The following is an 18,955-nucleotide window of genomic DNA, read 5'->3' as shown; positions in this document are numbered from 1 at the left end:
GAGCAATGGCTCTAAGTGTTCTTCTGAGTTTTGTACCTGAGATCTGGTTAAAATTTTGAAGATCTCTATTTGTGTTTATCTGTCTCTATGTGTATTTGCTTTATTACATATCTTTTCATCCATCAGTTTCTCTATCCATCAATTTATCTTGTTTTGTTGTTATTGCATAAGAGGCAATCAGTACAATTAATTGATAAAACGTTTCAGCATGCATATTGTTCCGACTTGAGTCACACCTTGTTTACAGAGAAAAGACAGTATTCCTGCTCTACTAGTTTTCTTCTAGTTAAATCTAATAAATCTGTTCTTTGTTTAGTATCAACAAAGTTGAAAAGGGTGTTATTTGTGTGTTCCTCAGGTGTCATCTAAATGACCCACTCAAACTCCTCCTACTCCCCACCGTTGGTCAATTCCAGCTCTGAGGTATCAAGGTCACATAAGTCAACCTTATACTTCCATGGCCTGTAGAAGTAGGCCAAATCTCTCCCCAATATTGTTTAAAATTCTTGGTAGGGTTTATATTTACATGGATTCCTCTGCCTCAGGCCTTCTGCTGCTGTATAGGCTGCTTCTGTGTTTTTTATTTACACCCAAACCTAGAATACACATCTTTTTAAAATTTCACACATAAAATACACTGAAAGACTTTGTTAACTAATGAAGTTGTTAGCTTTATTGAATATTTTTGTAGAAAATATTTTAGTTAGAAAAAGGAGAAGATTATATCACACCCCACACAGCAAACACTTAAAAACTGCATTGAGGTATTTATGTCGTTTTCGGCTTGCACATCCTGAACAGTTTTTTCCCCTACTTTGTCTTTCCCCAATACATTTTAACATTTCTTCAGTGTGAATGAATGTCCAGCAATGTGTTTGGAACACGTAGATCCCTTGTGCTTGCCAGTGGCTTGAAAAATTTTAATTTATTCTGAGGTTATAGACTTGGCTCACTGACCAGGAGGTCTTGGCTATAGCAGGGCCTTGGGAAATAGAATCCAGGGCTGGAACTGCAGTAAACTCCTGAAGCCCTCTTCATCTCTCTAACTCTGTCTTTCCTTGTTTGCTTTGGTCTTAGATCTTATAGGCCAGCTCCCCAACCCACAGGAAAAAGGAAACTTCCTTGTTTTTTTTTAAATTGTGAGTGGGTAGTAGTTTCATGTATTCTCCAAATAGAGAACGTGTATGTGCACAAATATGTACAAATGCGCCTATGCGAGCGGAAGAATCAGTGTGTGAGTGTAGAGTTGCGTGGTGCATGTGTATATGAGCAGCCCGTGCTCTTGGTTCAGAATAACTGTCTCCAGGATTTCATGCTTTGAGTGTGTGAACCAACCAGCAGGAATGTCTTTGGACTAATGTGTGGACGTCCTGCAGGTGCATGCCTGCAGATGTACGGGTGTGTGCACACAGCTCTACTGGCATGTGACCCTGTGTGCTGGGCCCAGGAGAAGGCTGAAACCTTCCCTGTTTAAGACACCTCTGTTCAGGAGGCCAGCTAGACTGAGGATGGAAGCTGCTCGTTCCAAATGCAAAGCCTTAGGGAAAAAGGTTCTTGTTGGTCTAGCAGATGATAGGTGCCCCAAACAGCATTCATCAGCTTTGGTCAGTGAGTACAGGGATGCGTTATAGAAGAGTGGATGCTCCTCTCATAGACATGGAAGGAAGGGGAAAGAAAGGGGGGGTCAGCAGGCAGCAGAGTATGTGTTGTATCAAACTATTTTGTATCAGCATGTTATATATTTCTGAAGGCAGCAATCAGGAAAGTTTTCTGTTATATTTAGTTATGAACACATTAAAGAGGTATGGTGAGCTCTACTTCAAAACATGGTATTCAAGTCAGCAGCCAGCCTCAGAGCCTTCTCATAGCACACCAAGGCTTCACTCACTTCCCCTTTCAATTTGTGGATGAGTCCAAGGAGGCTGAAACTTTCCACAACACATACATTCCGATGCACACGTCTTTTAGCCAATTTTCCCAAAGCATTGAGAAGTTTTCCCCTGGTATAGGACATGTTTTCTATTTTTAGACCTTTTAAATAATGGGTAATTGCTTTATCCTCAGATTTCCCGTGAAATTCTTGGAAACGACCATACTGGTAATGAATCTCTTGTAGTAGATGATCGTCAGTGATCTTCATGTGCAACACTTGCTGAAAAGTGTCCTCAGCCTTTCTGTGGTCGCCTATTTCTGCATACATTTGAGCCAGGGAAACATAAGCCAACTCAAATGTGGGCCTTAGTGTCAAAGTCTTTTGAAATTTCTCTATAGCCAGGCCAACCAATTTGTTGACGTCTTCTCTATCCTGTCCTTCAGGCTGCATGTTTGTAGCTTCCTTTATTTTGATCATTTGTGCTTTATAGCAAAGCCCTATCTGGTGATGCAGGAAGGCAGAGGAGGGTGTTGCCCTCAAGGCCTCTTGTAAGAGCTGGAGAGCTTTATCCAGAGAGCCTTTTCTTCGGTAAAACTTGGCTGCATATCGAAGCACATAGGTCTGCGAGGACATGTTGGTCCGTGCTTCTTCAATGTACTTTTCTCCTTCAGCTTCTTGTCCTACATCCTGAAGCTTCAGGGCAAGGAGAGTCTTAATATACGCATCTTCTGGATTTAGCCTGATGGCCTGTTTTAGTGGGTTCAGACAAAATTCCTCACTACTGTGTGGTGCTCCATTAAGGCCGTCCAGGCGATAGGTGGTGATTGCATACCCAACGCTGAATTCAGGGTTTTCGGGGTCCGCTTCCAGAGCCTTTTCAAAGCAGGCTTTGGCCCGTTTATAATTCTTCACTCCACATTTCAGCAAGGCCCATCCTTCCTCACAGTCCATCTGAGGACAGTCCATCCTATAGCTGGAGGAATTTGCAAACTTCTTGCAAGTGTTCTCCACCTTGTCCACGTAAGCCTGGGCTTCTGCTAGTCTGCCCATGTGGTAGTACAGCCAGGCATAGTTGCCCCAGGTAACCAGACTTCTCATGCCTGATTGGTCGGCATGTTCTCGCTGGATTAAGTCTTCAGCCTCTCTCAGGCTCTTCAGGGCTTCCTCATTCTGGCCTTTCAGGTGTTTCACATAGGCCAGTAGGTTGTGTATTCCCACATTGTATTTGGTGTCCAGGAACTCAATCTCATCCAAGATCCTGTTTTCTAAGTCAGGCATTTCAGTGTCTTCAATTAGCAAATCCCATGTATAGTGACATCTCAATTGACGCAGGATATCTTCAGTGAGATTCCCATTTGATTCCTCACTAGAAAAATAGACAACAATTATTTGTACTTTTTAGGAGCATTCAGTCTAATGGAAATGAAGCCAGCACATTGAGTAGTGAACTATTACCCCACTCTGTCCATGCTTTCATTATTTTTAGCCTCCCAGGGTTCTATGGTCATGTCATTAAGACAGAGAGCAGGTTGATAAAAACCCTGAGGAAATGCTAATCACTTCATGGTGCCAACAGGTAGGCTATGTGAACTCTAAAAGGCAACCCAAACGACATTAATTCTGCTAATGTGAAAATAATTTCAGCAACATCCTCAACCTTGCAAAACTCTCTCTCCTGCTGCCCCTTCTCAACATTGTAGTATATCACTAATGCTCTCAGAAGAAATGTGGAGAGAGTGTTCACAGAAGGGTCGATTTCTTACTCATCATTTCCATGGTCCTAACATGGACACATATTTTGGTTTCTTCACTGCCCAGCAAGTGTTCTGAGTGAAATATAAGAGCCAAATATAGTTCCAAATAATGAATTTCATGAATGCTTAAGCTGGGATGGAGAAGGTGGTAGAATATCCTGCCTCCAATACCTGTATGAACTCACTCAGCCAATCCCAGAGTGATTGAAAAATGGGTGGAATCATCTCACAATGAGGGACTTACTGCATGGGAACAGAAGTAAGAGGATGGGTGAACACTGCATGAGATCAGAGGTGTCTATGGGAAGAAGGAGTAAGTCTCACTTTTTTTTTTTTTTTTTGGTGAGGAAGACTAGCCCTGAGCTAACAATCCTCCTTGTTAGCCCTTGCCAATCCTCCTCTTTTATTCAGCCTAGATTTTTTTATTCAGCCTGGATACTCCAGAGCCCCCTTAGGCTGCCTTAGGTCAGGAGGTTCTACAAACATGACTACAGGCCACTGCACAATCTCTTAGGGAGCCTCACTATTACAGCTGGGGGAGTGGGAGGGCTTGCAGACATCACTAATGTCATTTTATGACCAGCAGTCCATTATATTAAAAAGAGAGACTCAGAGGGGCTGGCCCGGTGGTGTAGTGGTTAAGCTCGCATGGTCCACCTAAGCAGCCCAGCATTTACACTTTCCAATCCTGGGCGGGGATCTATGCACTGCTCATCAAACTATGCTATGACAGCATCCCATATACAAAATACAGGAAGATGGGCATGGATGTTAGCTCAGGGCTAATCTTCCTCAGCAAAAAGAGGAAGATTGGCAAGGGATGTTAGCTCAGGGCCGATCTTCCTCACAAAAAACTAAAAGAGAGAGACCCACGGACTCTTGTGGTAAATTCCGTTGCAATCCCTCACTTGCAGTCTCTTTGCGAGACAGGTGTAGATGTGTGCTGGAGAAGGACTCCTGAAGGAGGGCCCTTTACTGTACACTCTTCTCCCACTGACTGTAATGTCAGATGGGAGAACTCTAGTAGGTGAGAACCCTTGAGCAGAACATATTTTCTACAGTTCACCAGTTCTAACCAAACCAGGAAAGAAAGGAACATATTCTTTTTGAAACAAACACATCACAACCCTGATAAGATATTTTATTGTCTAACATCTAGGACTGTAGCTATTCAAATTTTAGCAAGCATCATGGTGACCTGGAAGACTTGTAACACACAGATTGATGGGTGTCAGTCAGCAGGACTAGGGTGGGGCCTATGAATCTGTATTTCTAACAAGTTCACGGGTGCTGCTGATGCTCCTGGTCAGGGGACCACCCTTGGACAACAGTTGAGTTAGTAGAAAACAAATTTCATAGTGATCACAATTTCATCGTTTCATGGTAATGGCAAGACTTTAAATGGCCATCGTTAAAAACAGCTCCTTGTCCTTCCCGCTTGGATTTAATCAATGCTGCCTGGAAGGATCTAGATGCTGTCACCCTGACTGGGCCCCATGCTGGCCTCCCCTCCAGGCTCAGACCTCTGTCCTCTGATGAACATTCTATAAGTGTCTCCTGGAACTTGTTACTGCGTTAGAAAATGCTACATAAATGACATCTCCTTTGGAATTAAGACAGCTTTCTCATTCATTCTCTTAAGAGCACTGCTGCTCTCACTAAGCAAGCTCCGGAATAGGACAGTTAGGAAAGGTGCCTCTGTGGGTATATTCTTATGTTGTCCATCAGATCTACTTTCCTGCATTCTTCACTGAGCTGCGTGTTCGCAGAAACTGACAGTATGGGTTTCATTAACTGGACCTTTTTGATTTTTGACTTTCTTCTGGGTTTGGCCCACTGGGAGCCACCAGCCCGAAGTTAGAGTGCAGAAGGAGGTGAAGGTCATGGTGTTAATTCCTAAGCTCCCACTGTGCCAGGCTTTGGGTTGTCAGAGGTTGAGTTTTTCACCAAAGGCCTCTTGAGAAGCCCTTCCCCTACAGCTACAGCTGAGGGTCTCTCAGAGTCTGGTGACTGCTCCCTCCTGTTGCCCTGTAGGCCTGGTGGAGTCATGTTACCACTGTTGTTAGGGACTGGGTCCAGCACTGTCTTCTGATTTCCCTGAATTCTGCCCACAACCATCTTCAGTAGCCCTCTTTCAATCGCCTTATTGAAGTCTCCTCAGTTGCCAAGTTACGGGTGTCAGTCAGAGTCAGAATCATGAGTGAGTCTGCTCCCTTGGGAAGAGGCCTGTCTAAGAACTAGCCCTTAAGGAGCGTTTTGGAATTTCAAAATGCACAGAAACAAAGTCAACAAAGCAGAGAAAGTCATTACCTCAAGGAGCCATGAGACAGCAGGTGCTGGGTAGTGCTTTGGTTCAGTCGGGGAGGCTGCTCTAAGATTTGTCTACAGAGTTCTAGGGCTTCTCAGATAAGCGTGGCATTTATATATGGGTGCTCTCCCCAGACGATTTTGTAAACCCTCCAGACCCGGTGAAATTGGCAGGGCTCCATCTGGGTGAAGATGAAACTTAGAGAGAGGGCTGTCTTACTTTGATTAGGAGAACATGCTCAGTTTGGGCAGCTGAGAGGATGTTTGTGAGAGACACTTTTGATATGCAAATTCCCTGCTGGAGTCAATGTGGCCTAGGAGATAGGGAATACCTGGACCTTAGGATGACATTCAGTGTTGTAGAAAGATCAGTGGGGGACAGAGAGGTAGATTTCTGTGGAACATGTCAGACTGTTGTCAAATTTGTAACTATCACAATGTACCCAGCCATGTGGTTCCAGGGACATCTGCAGTGGAAACTCCTGGGACTAGGGTGAGAGGTTTATGCTTAAAGGAATACGGTAGAGAGCCACTGTCAGTCTGTGGGAAAATGAGGTTTCAGATGGTTAGGTCTTCTGTGGGGCTCTGTTAGACAAAATGGCTCCCTCTGGGTTTGGGGATATTGGTCTGTGGGAAAAGTCTCACGTTGTTTACATCCTCTAGCATCATTTGCATTACTGCCAACTCAGATCATGATGGAGCCTGCTCAAGCATATTGGCTATTTTGATGGTCTTCACTGTTCAACATCTGTGGTTCAAACAACTGTGTTTCACTGGTCAGTAGAGGGACATATGCATACAATCAGAATGTGCTGGGGCCATTGGGGTCTAGAGAGAATTCTATGATGTATGGATATCTAAATCTAAATTCAAATAATTCTTTTGGATTGTTCTCACATTTCTTCTATTCCTAACATTTTTTAGGTCATCTGTTACAAAGCAGCAATCACCAGAGGGTCAAAGAAATGACATTCACATGTTTAATGAAAACTTTCTGTGAGACCGAGAGTGGTATAGTTGCCTACACAGTTAGCAGGGAAATTTGGAAAACTGCTACTCTGAAATCCACACGCAAAGGGTTGCTGAGCCATCCTATAAGTTATTGTGTCTTGGTTACAAAGTGGGTATTACACAGGATAAGCAAAAGAGCAAAGCCTGAGTGCAATTTCCCTTTGAGTGAATATTTCAAGATAGGGGTGTATATTTCGTTACAGTCTACAAACAGTTATCAAGTGGAACTGTCTGGCTGTGCTGTTTTCTCTTTGTCCTGGGTCCATGACTGGATTATATTTCTCAGACTTCTTTGTGGTAGGGTGTGATCATGTACCTGAGTTGTGGCTAATGGAAGAGAGGCAAACGTTATGTGTGTCATTTGCAGGCCTGCTTCATAAAACCTTCATGTGTTTCCTCTATGATCTTTTCTTTTTTATGTGAACACTTGGAAGCCACATATTAAAGATGGTGGAGTCAAAAGAAACTAAGGAGTCTTAGTCCCTGAATCACTGGATGGAGGAGAGCCACCTGCTAATCAGGAATACCTATTTTTCCTTTTATATGAGTGAGAAGTAAACTTCTATGTTATTTCTCCAGTCACATTTCAGAGTTAATCTGTGATAACAGCTTGCATCACCTTAACTAACAGAGATGATCATAAAAAGTTAAAATTGTATATACTTTTCTAAATCTTCGATATCATTAACTCTTGAAATTCAGGTTACGTACTCTTGCTGGGCTAGACAGTACTTTAATTCTTTAATTGTAAAGAGAGAATTGCTAAGACACTGAGAGAAAGAATTTTCAGAAACCTGTCTTAGTCCGCTTTTAGTCACTGTGTACTGAAATGCCCACCCAGGTTAGATATTACTTTACTGTTTCAGTGTTTTTTCTGATGTTGGGACATTTCCCAGTCTGCCTTGGACCTCTGGCTGGTCTTGCTTTGCTGTAATTAGTGATGGATGATGGAGGGTGTCTACAACCAGAGCTGAACATTGTCAGCGTCAATCTCCTTCAGCCCAAGACCTACCAGGAACCCATCTGTGGTTGAGCAAGTTGAATGTATTCCTCATTGCCGCGAGGGAGGACATATACCACGGGGAATCACAGGATGTCTCAGTAAAAGGGTATTAGAAAAGACTTATGACAAATGGGCTTGTGTTAGGTGAGTTTGTGGAGGGTTTAAGGAAACAAGGCTTTGTTTAGGATTGGGTGCTGTCAGGAAGCAGGAATGATTCTATGATTGGGTATCTTAATAAATCTTATAGGTATAATTTGAAAAGAAGTAGCAGTCACTCATATTAGCCAGGATAGGGGGCTGTTTGGACCCCACTGGACAATGTTGATATTTCTCTCTATGTTCAGACATGATTATGGAGTGGCCTTGTTTTTGTCTTGATCCATTGTGGTCTCAGGGTGGGCTTATCTGATGTTGATGTAATGTGAAATTGTTTGTGTGCTACAGGAGAACACTGAGTCCTTGCTGTCAATGCCAGGTCGCATTGTAGCAACTCCAAGGCCTAGCTGATAGCATTGGGTTGGCTCCCGGATGTCCAGGGCTCATTTTCTTCCTCTTCAGGGAACTTCTACATTATTGATCCAGCAGACAGAGGGGTATCCCGACCTTTCTAAGGTCAAAGATTATATAGACAAGAAGGACTACCCAGGAAAGGAACATCAAACAGGAAATGTATCTATTTTAAGCATTTCCAGTTCAAATATGCAGCTATCTTAGGGAAAGGGCACACTTGAGAAGATGTGTGGTGCAAGATCTCTCTCTGTGTGAATTCAAAACATATTTCCATCTCTCGTTCAAGGAGGGATTTAGGCATCTTGAGGTAGACTGCATCTGCTCATTCCTAGTTCCTAGAAGAATATGCTGGCTCTCCTGACGTCTTATAAGCACAGGATATTGTTTAGATCCATGGATTCTTCCCCAAACCTAAGAAATCTCAAGATTATTTAAATAACGAGAATCCCAATCCCACTCCCTAAGTTTACTCTAATTATAGAAGTAGGCAGTAAAACTCTCTAAGCAAAATGGGAGCATGGAAATGAGAGCAGAACTACTCAGGGAACAAAGGAAAGGGAACCTGGCCCTGTGGGAGCATGAGTTTCCTAAAGGGAAGAGTGACTGTTAGGCAATCGTTGTTTCATCTGGGGATGAGCAAACCTAGGGCACTAGGAAGAACCTGCTAGACCTGTCCCGTTACAGAATCACCTGATGGTGGGGGATTCCTCAGACATATATCATCTCACCTATTTTAGGGCTATGTGTTCTGAGTACAAGAGGGTAAAGCTCCATCATGGAACAGTCCTTTTCTGGATATGAGGCCAATGGGATATTTTTCCTGAGGTTACCTTCCCTCTTCTCCAGCTTGGGCACAATGAGAAATAGTAAGACATTTCACCTTCACTTGCTTTTGTGCACACAAGACAGTGTTGCTCCGTGGCAAAGGTCACCCGGAGTCACACCGTCTAGATTCATTACTAGAGTTTGCCACTTGCTGGCTGTGTGATCGTGGACTAGTTGGTTCACCTTTCTAAGATACATTTCCTTACCTATGAAATCAGGACAGTCATAGGACTTTCCTGATGGGGTTGTGGTGAGATGAAATGGGGTAATGCATGGAAAGCATGTTTCATTGAAGAGCATTCAGTAATTGTGGGTGTTGCTTTCATGATATGTGACAAGTCTGTCCATCTCTGAAGCTGGCAGTCTGCACTGCGCTGACCTCCAGCTGAAGCCCTTGCGCATTCTAATATTTCCCAGTGACCATCGAGAGGTGCCTCATATCATGACTCTTACTGTGCAGCTGCTGAGGCAGCGTGCTCTGCTGTGAGCTTCAGACCAGGGCCATCTAGATAGTCCCACCTTAGAGCCCATGTCAGAGAGCCCTGGACATGCCCAGCCATACAGCCTGGCAAAGCCTCTTGGGCAGCAGGCGTCCAGCCCTTCCCTAGGAGGGACCGACCTGTATAAGCAGAGAAGAGATTTTTGGAAGGGGGATTACTTTCTCTCAGCGCTCTCCTAGTTCTATATCACATGGCAGTCTTATAGTAGCCCAATTGAGTCTTCAGGTGAAAATATTTTCTGCAAGGCACCAGCCCTAAGCCAACTCTGAAAGAAAGGGATAGGAACGTAAGCAAATATTGAAATGAACCGTGTTTGCACTGACAGCAGTGTGGCTTTGGATTTTTTGTGCATAAAATTACTGCTTAGTGACAGCTTGTCAGAGAAACAGAGCAAGTGCTGATCATATGATCACTATGAATTAGCAGCAGTGGTGTTCTGTGGGGCTCTGGCCAGCTGATTAGCTTGTCAGAATCTTACCCAATGTGTCTTTGGCATAAACATACCCATGAACCACACAGGACAGAGCAGCATTAAGGAGAGAGGAAATAGCCCACAGTGTGTGTTAGTGTGTCTCCGTGTGAGTTTGTGAGTGTGTGTATCTACACATAGGAAAGAGCAATGGAAACTAGAGGGGGAAAGTGATTTCTAATGGATAGGGTTCCTACTTGAAGAAATGAAACTCAAGCACTGAAGTATGAGTTCAGTGTGAGGATTCTAGGACCAGCTCTGTGTTGAACTGACAAACTGGGTGAATTTGATTTAATTTAAATTCTAGGAGTTGCCTTATCAATGAAATAAAAAGGTTGGCCTTGCACAGTGGTTTGCAACCCTGGCTGCAAACTAGAATATTCCCTGAGAATCTTACAAAACAAAACAAAACAAAAAACTGATGTCTAAACTAATCTCCAGTCTAATGAATCAGAATCTATGGGAGTGAGGCCCAGGCATTGATATTATCAGTAATTAAAAAAAAGAGAAAAAAAAAAAAAGAAAAAAGAAACTCCAAGGTAATTTTATTGTGCAATCATTGTTAAAAACCACTGAGCTGGGGGGGCCGGCCCCGTGGCTTAGCGGTCAAGTGCACGCGCTCCACTACTGGCGGCCCGGGTTCGGATTCCGGGGCCGCACCGACGTACCGCTTGTCCAGCCATGCTGAGGTGGCATCCCACATACAGCAACTAGAAGGATGTGCAACTATATGACATACAGCTATCTATCAGGGCTTTAGGAAGAAAAAGGGGGAAAAAAAAAGGAGGAGGACTGGCAATAGATGTTAGCTCAGGGCCCATCTTCCTCAGCAAAAAAGAGGAGGATTGGCATGGATGTTAGCTCAGGGCTGATCTTCCTCACAAAAAACAAAAAAAAACAAAAACAAAAACCCCAGTGAGCTAGATTTTTGCTACTCAGAGTATGGTCTGTGGATCAACAGCATCAGCATCAACTAAAGCTTATTAGAAATGCAGAATCTCAGGCCCATCCGCAGACCTACTAAATTAGAGTCTTCTTTTCAACGAGATGCCCAGGTGATTCATTGGTTAAAGTTTGAGAGGTATTCTCTTAGAAGATTCCTAGGTCCCTTTTAGGCCTAAAGTCTAGGGAAGGGTGGAGAGGGTCTCACTCCCAGTACATACCTATCTTTCTATGAGGCTCTGGGTCAGTAACTTCATTTCTCTGTGCCTTGGTGTCTCTGTGTGTACCTTAATAATCCACACAATATAAGGGAATGGGGGTCAAAGTGCTTTGACCTCTACACAGCATGTCTGAGGTTTGATTTGGAGATTGCTCATGTTTGCAAACACATGCCAATCACATCCATAGAGAAAATACTCAGCCACCAAGAACTGAAAGGTCCAGTAATTGTCATACCATCTCAAGGGTCTTGATGGCTATCTTTGGCCCACGATGATTTACGTTTCTGGCTGACTCCCACGTATTCCAGTTCTAACTGAATTTTCATTGTTACATGTCAAGCATTCATTCACTTGGGATTATCAATGGAAATTTAAAGAACATTTACACCATTGAACTAGGCTCAAGACATTGCATAGTCTGCTCTTATAATGTCTAGGAGCAAAGTTCTTCAGGTTCCTGGGAGGCAAATAGTTTTTAGACTTGTCTGAACTATCTTGGGACTTGGGGAGTCCCTGTCTCCTAAGAAAAATGAAAAGAGGTAAAGATATTTTCTAGTTGCAATTGAAATTGGGAATTCTAAATTGGGCTGAAAAAAAAGTTCCACTACTCATGTCATTCCCATGGCTCTGGGAAGCGCACAGATGTTTAAGGAGCCTGTGATCCAAACATATTGTTGGCATGTCCAAGGCAGCCTTCATTGCCATTAGTTTCAAGTCATTTCAAAGGCAGCATACCCTAAATGATCGTTAGTTACATGCTAGGCACTCTGTCTGGACCTGGTTATGACATATTTCCTCTTCTCAAGTGATTTACCATCTAGCAGGAGAGACAGATTCATAAGCATTTAATTGACTTGTACTAAAGGAGTAGACGTTTGTCACTATGTAATCACAGAGGAAGGGTTGTTTATCTCTTCCTGAGGTATAGAAAAATCTTCTTGGGTTAACTCTTGATCTTTAGGCTGAAGTGTTTGGCAGAATCACAGTCTTGCTGGCTCCCCACTCAGAGAATATCCTCAAGACTGTATGGTGTGACCAGGCCTGGCCCTAGAGGGAAAGCTTTTGTGGCTACTTGTGCAGTGTGCAGTGACGCTGGCTGTACACACTTAGCTTCCAGAAAGCTTTGGGCTGGGACCACCAAACCAGCTCTCATATCTCAAGTCACAGTAATCCTGCAGAAGCAGATATGAGGGAACATGTAACTGTGAAAGTGCCAGCTGGCCACCCAAGCGGTACTCTGGAAATAGAAAGTTTTCTATGATAGGGACCCCGAGATGTGGTATATGTTGTTAGTGTCCACTCAAGTATGAGTTTGTTTCAGGTGTCTTGGCAGTTGTACCTCCTGAAGGTCATCAATTGTTCAATGGTCTGTAGGTGAGATCTGCCCCTTACTTTTCCAAGGGCAGGCAAAATACCACATGGGGACAGATGGGACTCAGAGAAGCAGAGGTGCAGAGCTAGATGATACCCATTTTTTCTCAGTGAGTAGGCTGATCAGGTACCCCTGTTGGTGTATGTATGTATCAAGAGCCTCTACACCTACGTGTGTAAAGTATGGTGCAGTGACATCACACTCTTCCAGCATGTGCATTTGGTCAAACACATTGGAAGAGTCCAAAAACTCCCTTGAGTTGCATTGGTTCCTCTGAACAAGGACTTGTGTTGAATACCTACTTTAGCTGCTAAGCAGGTGAGAGTAGGTAGCTAGTCGCACCTTTAGCAGATACCCTTGGTTCCATTCATCCAAGCTCTGTGCCTTGGGTGTCCTTGGTAGCGCCCCCCAGAGGGCCTGCCCTATTCTTCTGGAAATGGGCACAAGGGGCAGCATTCTTTAGCTGCAGTGTTTGTCCTTGGGATAAACAGACCCTTGAGACACAGGATAAAGCAGCATCAAGCACAAAGGAAATAGCTGACAATGTGTATATGTGTTTACAAATATGAAAGAAAAATGGAAACTGGAGAAGGAAATTTATTCTCACTGAACAGGGTTCCTACTTGAACCAGACTTTGAGTACAGACATCAGGATTTCAGAGCAAGCTCTGTAACTAACAGATGAGCTGGGTGATCTCGATAAGATCCTTAGCCTCTATGAGCCTCGCTTCCTCAAGGGTTAGATAAGAGGGTTCACCTAGATTTTTGATTTTCAATACAGTGATTCTCAATTTCTTTTTTCATATCAAGAGTAATTCAATGGAATCATCTACATACATTTTAGAGAGAATTTCTTCTTCTAAGCTAGATATAAGACATCACGTAGTCTGCTGCCTTAATGCGTATGGGTATTGTGAGGCCACTGTTTTTAGATATCTCTGAAATACATGGCACTAAAGGAGAACTTGTGCGCCAAAGGCAGTCAAGAGGAATAAGGACATTTTGTAGTTGCAACTGAAATTTATGATCCTAAATTAGATGGACTGAAAAGAACATGGCTCAGCACACACATTATTCTCCCAACTCTGATAATTTCACGAATGTTTAAGGTTCCTTTGGTAAAAATAATTGGATAGATGGTAGGAGATCTCCACCAGTAGTAGCCCCATGTTCCCAAGACAGCATTTGTTGTCAGGAACTTGTTATCAGTTCAGATGTTCAGCGAAGCAGTAGTGCTTATCTGTTTTACGCCTGGCACTCTGCTGGCAGCTGTAGGTAAAATGATGGAGGAGCCGTTCCCTCCTCTCAAGTGGCTTGCTATCTAGTGGGAGACAGACACACATAAGTACTTTCTTTTTTTCTGAGGCTCATAGGAGACTTCTTGGGTCATATTATTGGTCTCCAACCTGCAGGTTAATAAAGAGTTATAGCACTGATGTGACGATAATTCCATAACTCTCCATTCATGGAATCATGGAATTTTCAAGATTGCTTTTCTGTGTTGAGATCCTGAAGTGGCAGTGGAATCAGGCGTAGGAGTGCTTGGTCTTTCATTAGACACGCTTAGCCTCCAAGTCAACCAGCCTCTCGGTATTGAGGTCTAGGGTATGTCCTCTTAGTGGGGCTTGGCCCATCCCTACTGGAGCTGGTCATTGCACTAAAAGAGTGATTCTCAACAGGGGACAATTTTGCCCCCTACCCAAGTGGTGTTTGGCAATAGCTGGAGACAATTTTGATTGTCACAAGTGGAGATAGGGGTGCTACTGACATCTGGTGAGTAGAGGCCAGGGCTGCTGCTCAACATCCTACAATGCACAGAGCAGCCCCTCATAACAAAGAATTATCTGGCCCCAAATGGTAATAGTGCCAAGACTGAGAAACACTACATTAGTTCCAAAAGAACTTTCTGAGATGATGGAAATGTTCTAAATCTGTGCTGTCTAATGTGGTAGCCACCAGCTATAGGTTACTGTTGAGCGCTTGAAATGTTAACTAGTGCATCTGAAAAACTCAATTTTAGATTTTATTTTAATTAATATAAATAGCTACATAGTTGCTATGGTATTGGACAGCATAGCTCTAGAGAAAGGCCTGCACTGTAAGATGCTTGCCTCCCACCACCCACTTTGGTGGAAGTAGCAGATGTCTTGGGAGACACCTATTTCTTGCGTGTACAGCTTTTACATCCTGTGTAGTTCAGTAAGAAACTGCCCATATCTTCTGGGCACAGTCATCTTTGGCTGTCTGTGGGGAATATATGTATGTATCCCTGCTCAATAGGAGCTTGGAAATGCTATTCTCTCTGCCATTCCTTCCATCTATGTATCACAATGAGTATCTCTTCGTAAAAGAATTCAAAGATCTATGTGCTTGTGTCTAAGGAAGACTTTATATTCACGGTAGAACTTGCTTAGAAGTAACAGATGATGGCAGTAGAGAGCACAGACAGCTAGCTTTACTTAAGAAACCCTTTGCAAGACCTCATTGAAAAGCATTATCTGTTGCTCATAAGATTCTGCAAGGCTTTTTCTTTAACCTCTCTCCTTCAGCTTTTTCATTAACTTTTTGAAGTTTCTTGGCCAAGATAACTTTAACATACCAGTTTTTAGGAGTCAGCTCTGTGGCCCAGCTCCTTGGGTGTTCTTTGGGATTGCTAACAACCTAGGTTGTTGGGTTTGTCTTCCAGAACTTTCTCGAAACACATCTTAGCCCTTTCATTGTTCTTTCCTCCACATTATTATTTTGCCAATTCTTTCTCACAAGCAATCTCTGGAAACTGGATTCTCTGACTCGAAAACCTGTTGCAAAACTTTCTGCCTTGGCCGCGTGAGTCTGTGATTCTGAGAATCTTCTTATGTAAGTAAGATAAGAAGTCTAAGGTAAGAGACTTAGGCCAACGTGGTAAGCCAAACAGGGACTAGATTTCATTCCCATACCTTGTCCTTTCAGACTGTGAATAATCTAAATAATAATGCTTGGCTGCTTTGGCACCAAGTGGGAGAGATTTTCTTTTCTTTGAATACGGGTGCATCCTCTCTGACATGTGTCGTCTTTTAGCTTCTAGATTTTGAGCCATAGGCACACTATGAGGTGAAATGTCATCAAAGATCTGTCTTTACTCTCTAAAGAGGATGCTAAGCACTTAAAATTTTCTAGGTTCCCATTCCTTTTCAAAACTGAATAAGTAAAGAGCAGTAAGATAGTTCATTTCTTATATACATTTGTGATTGAGAAACATAGAGTCAGAGAACCTCGTTGATAAACCAGTTCTGCCATTTTCTAGCTGTATGGCTTTAAACAATTAACTACAATTTCCAAATACATCATTTGCAAAATGACAATAATATTCATTTTATTATATAAATATATAAAACACATTTTATACTTATATAAATTTATATATTTTAATGTTATATTTACATGTTTTTATATAATTTTATATGACATTTATATATAAATATAATAATTATTATATTATAGTTCTATTTATAGAACTATAGTGAGAATGCTGAGGTAATGCAATGAAAGGTCAAGGCAGAGGGAGCTAATTACCAAGCAGAATAAGTAGTATTAGTTATTAGCATTATCATTTTTACTGTGTGTATTTGTGTATACGAGAGTAGGAACCCAGGCTCTCAGTGGGTGGAGCAGAGGAGGCAGCCATCAGCAGGCAGGTCCAGGCTTTTCCCAGGTGGTTTTCCCCTTTGGCAAATTTTAGCACTGCTGGGAGGAGCAGCCCAACCTGCCTCTGTGCCTGCAGCCTCTGGGAACAGTGGCCCCTTGATGTGAGCTTAGTCCAGTGTAGTCCAGAGAGCCTCTCTCCGGCCTCTTCAAGTCACGGGGCTCTGGCACACCCAAGCACAGGTCACTGCAAAACCTCTTGAGCAGACTGGCTGCCAGGGCACTGGGCAGGGCCAGATTTTCTGGTCAACCTCACTCATGCAGGCACAATTAACATCACTCATGACTAGGAAGCCATTATGTAGAAAAGGGTAACCTGAGGCACTTGGCAGTGAATTCCTCGTATCATCCCCAAATATGAGCCTGCAGAGCATTTGGGAACCCTTGGTCTTCCTTCCCTCACTCTCTGAGTGGTCACTGGGATCCTCCCTCCCCAGGCAATCAAGCCCTCAATCCCTCCCCATAGATGTTTGGTGGGAAAGACTTCTTTTTCTCTCAGCTCTGCTCTATCTGGTGGCAGATCTTGAGCAGGTCTACATGCATTTTTTAAAATCAAGTTTACGAAGATTACACTTTGCATACAATAAAATGCACCCATTTTAAGTATACAGTTTGATGAGTTCTGACAAATGTATATACCCATGTAACCACCACCATCTCCTTGTGGGTTCTTCGTATCACCCCCAAAGATTTCCCAGTGTGCTTTCCTTCCTAGCCTATCCCACCCCCACCCTCCACCATCCCCAGGCAACCACTGATCTGCTTTCCATCCCTAGAGGTGAGATCAGTATTAGAAAAGAGATTAGGTCATTATGTTTTGAAGAGAAATTATTTTCTGCTGCTACCCAGCTCTCATCACAGCAGTATAAAGCAAACTCTGTGCTTTGGGTTTTGTTTTCAGATAAGAAATGGAAAATGCCCATCTGTGAGAATCATCTCTTCCACTTCCCACCTTGAACTGATCAAACTTTCAGGGCAAAATTCCCATCAACGTGAGTTGGATTTGCACTACCAATTCCATCTGTAATAATATCTGCCGAAAAGAAATGCTTTCCTTTAAAATGACAAGAAGAGAGCCTCTTAGTTCTTTCGAAGAAAACAACAACAGAAAAGCCCACAAAAAGCACTTCCCTTAGGTCTAACTTTGAATCAGCAAACTTTGTGCTTGAGTGAATCTAACCGCTCCTGCCAAGCCTCCCTCACATCCCAGCTTCTGGCTCCCAGCTCCACCCAGTGAACAGTTCTAGAAGCTTAGGGAGCCTGAGTGTGTACACTAGAAAAAACCACAGGAATAGAAAGTGACCATACTGATAAAGGCATGTTTAGTCCATAAACAACAGGACAACTCAGGAACTTGCCTGCACCAGAGAAACTCTTTCACTGACCTCATGACTGCGATCTGCTTCTCTGCTGTTCTGAAAAGCTGGGATCCAGGCCGATTTGCTCTTCAGAAATCTTCCCAGTCCGCCTCAAGTAAGCGCTAAAGGAACTATATAAAGGGAAACTGGGGGTGGGGTGCCTGCATCAGCTGATGCTTTCTCCCTGTTTCTCAGTGATTGCCTTTATGAAAGTGAGGAGGAACTGGAAAGTGAAACTGATTTCAAGTCAAGAAGAGGAAAAGAAAACTGTAGATTGAGATCTGTGATGACTCAGTTGAAGTACAATGTTTAAAATCATGACTCTGCAACTACAGATTGAGGGAACGTGCAAGCACTGCCAAGAATTTGACCAAAAATCTAGGGTGGATCCTAGGAAACTGCATTTTAATAAATTCTGTAGGGGATGCTGATGTAGGGGTTTCTGGGACCACATGATGAGAAACACCAATCCAGAAATACTTTGTAAAAAGTAGTTTCTTCCAGTAAATTTACTTGTGGGAGACAACTTGCTCCTGGAGACCTGGCTTGACTTGTGTGTGTTCAGTTAACTAACTCTGGGATTAACCCTGAGTCCAATCACTTAGCCTAAATTTCCTTTTTGCCCCATACTCCACATAGGAAGCCAAGCCCTGGAGTGAAGCCCAAGCAGTTTAAATCTCTGAGGTCTAAGGCCATCATTCCCAGCTGTAAAATGGGAAATAACACATTGTAATATTGTTTAATGGCTGGCTGGCTAGCTGATAAATTTGCATATTTATGCTTTGAGCTCTGAAGGAGTAATATTACCCTGAGAGATTCCTTTTCCATTTTTATAAAACTTCCTAGCCATGATGTAAACATCCATAAAAATCTAGGGAGTATAGTTTTCATAGCTGAGTTGATGATGAAGTAATTGTCAGTTAGATAGGAGAAAGGCTGTCTCCATTCTGAAGCTGCAGAAAGCAGAGACTCCTGTGTAACAAAACTGACACGTGGTTTTTCCATCAGCTGGAGTATCATAATATACTTTGAGGTTAGAGATTGTTATGTCCATTGAAAGTAACATGCAACTTGGAAAAATATGTAATTCTGATTGGCTGTCTTCCTTCACAATTTATCCTGGAAGTAA

At 42.9% G+C, this 18,955-nt stretch overlaps 1 protein-coding gene across 1 annotated transcript; it reads right to left on the bottom strand.

The window, feature by feature from the left end:
* Nucleotides 1–629: 629 nt before the first annotated feature.
* On the bottom strand, nt 630–18,062 carry LOC131407233 (interferon-induced protein with tetratricopeptide repeats 1B-like). Its single transcript, XM_058543495.1, has 2 exons — nt 17,854–18,062; nt 630–3,239 (listed from the first exon to the last, which is right to left on the bottom strand). Exons 1-2 carry the CDS (start codon nt 17,856–17,858, stop codon nt 1,820–1,822), a joined length of 1,425 nt encoding a protein of 474 aa, XP_058399478.1. The 5' UTR covers nt 17,859–18,062; the 3' UTR covers nt 630–1,819.
* Nucleotides 18,063–18,955: the final 893 nt, after the last annotated feature.

This window comes from Diceros bicornis, chromosome 6, assembly GCF_020826845.1.
Source record: "Diceros bicornis minor isolate mBicDic1 chromosome 6, mDicBic1.mat.cur, whole genome shotgun sequence".
Taxonomy (NCBI): Eukaryota; Metazoa; Chordata; class Mammalia; order Perissodactyla; family Rhinocerotidae; genus Diceros; species Diceros bicornis.
This window is presented reverse-complemented; position numbering and strand designations above follow the sequence as displayed.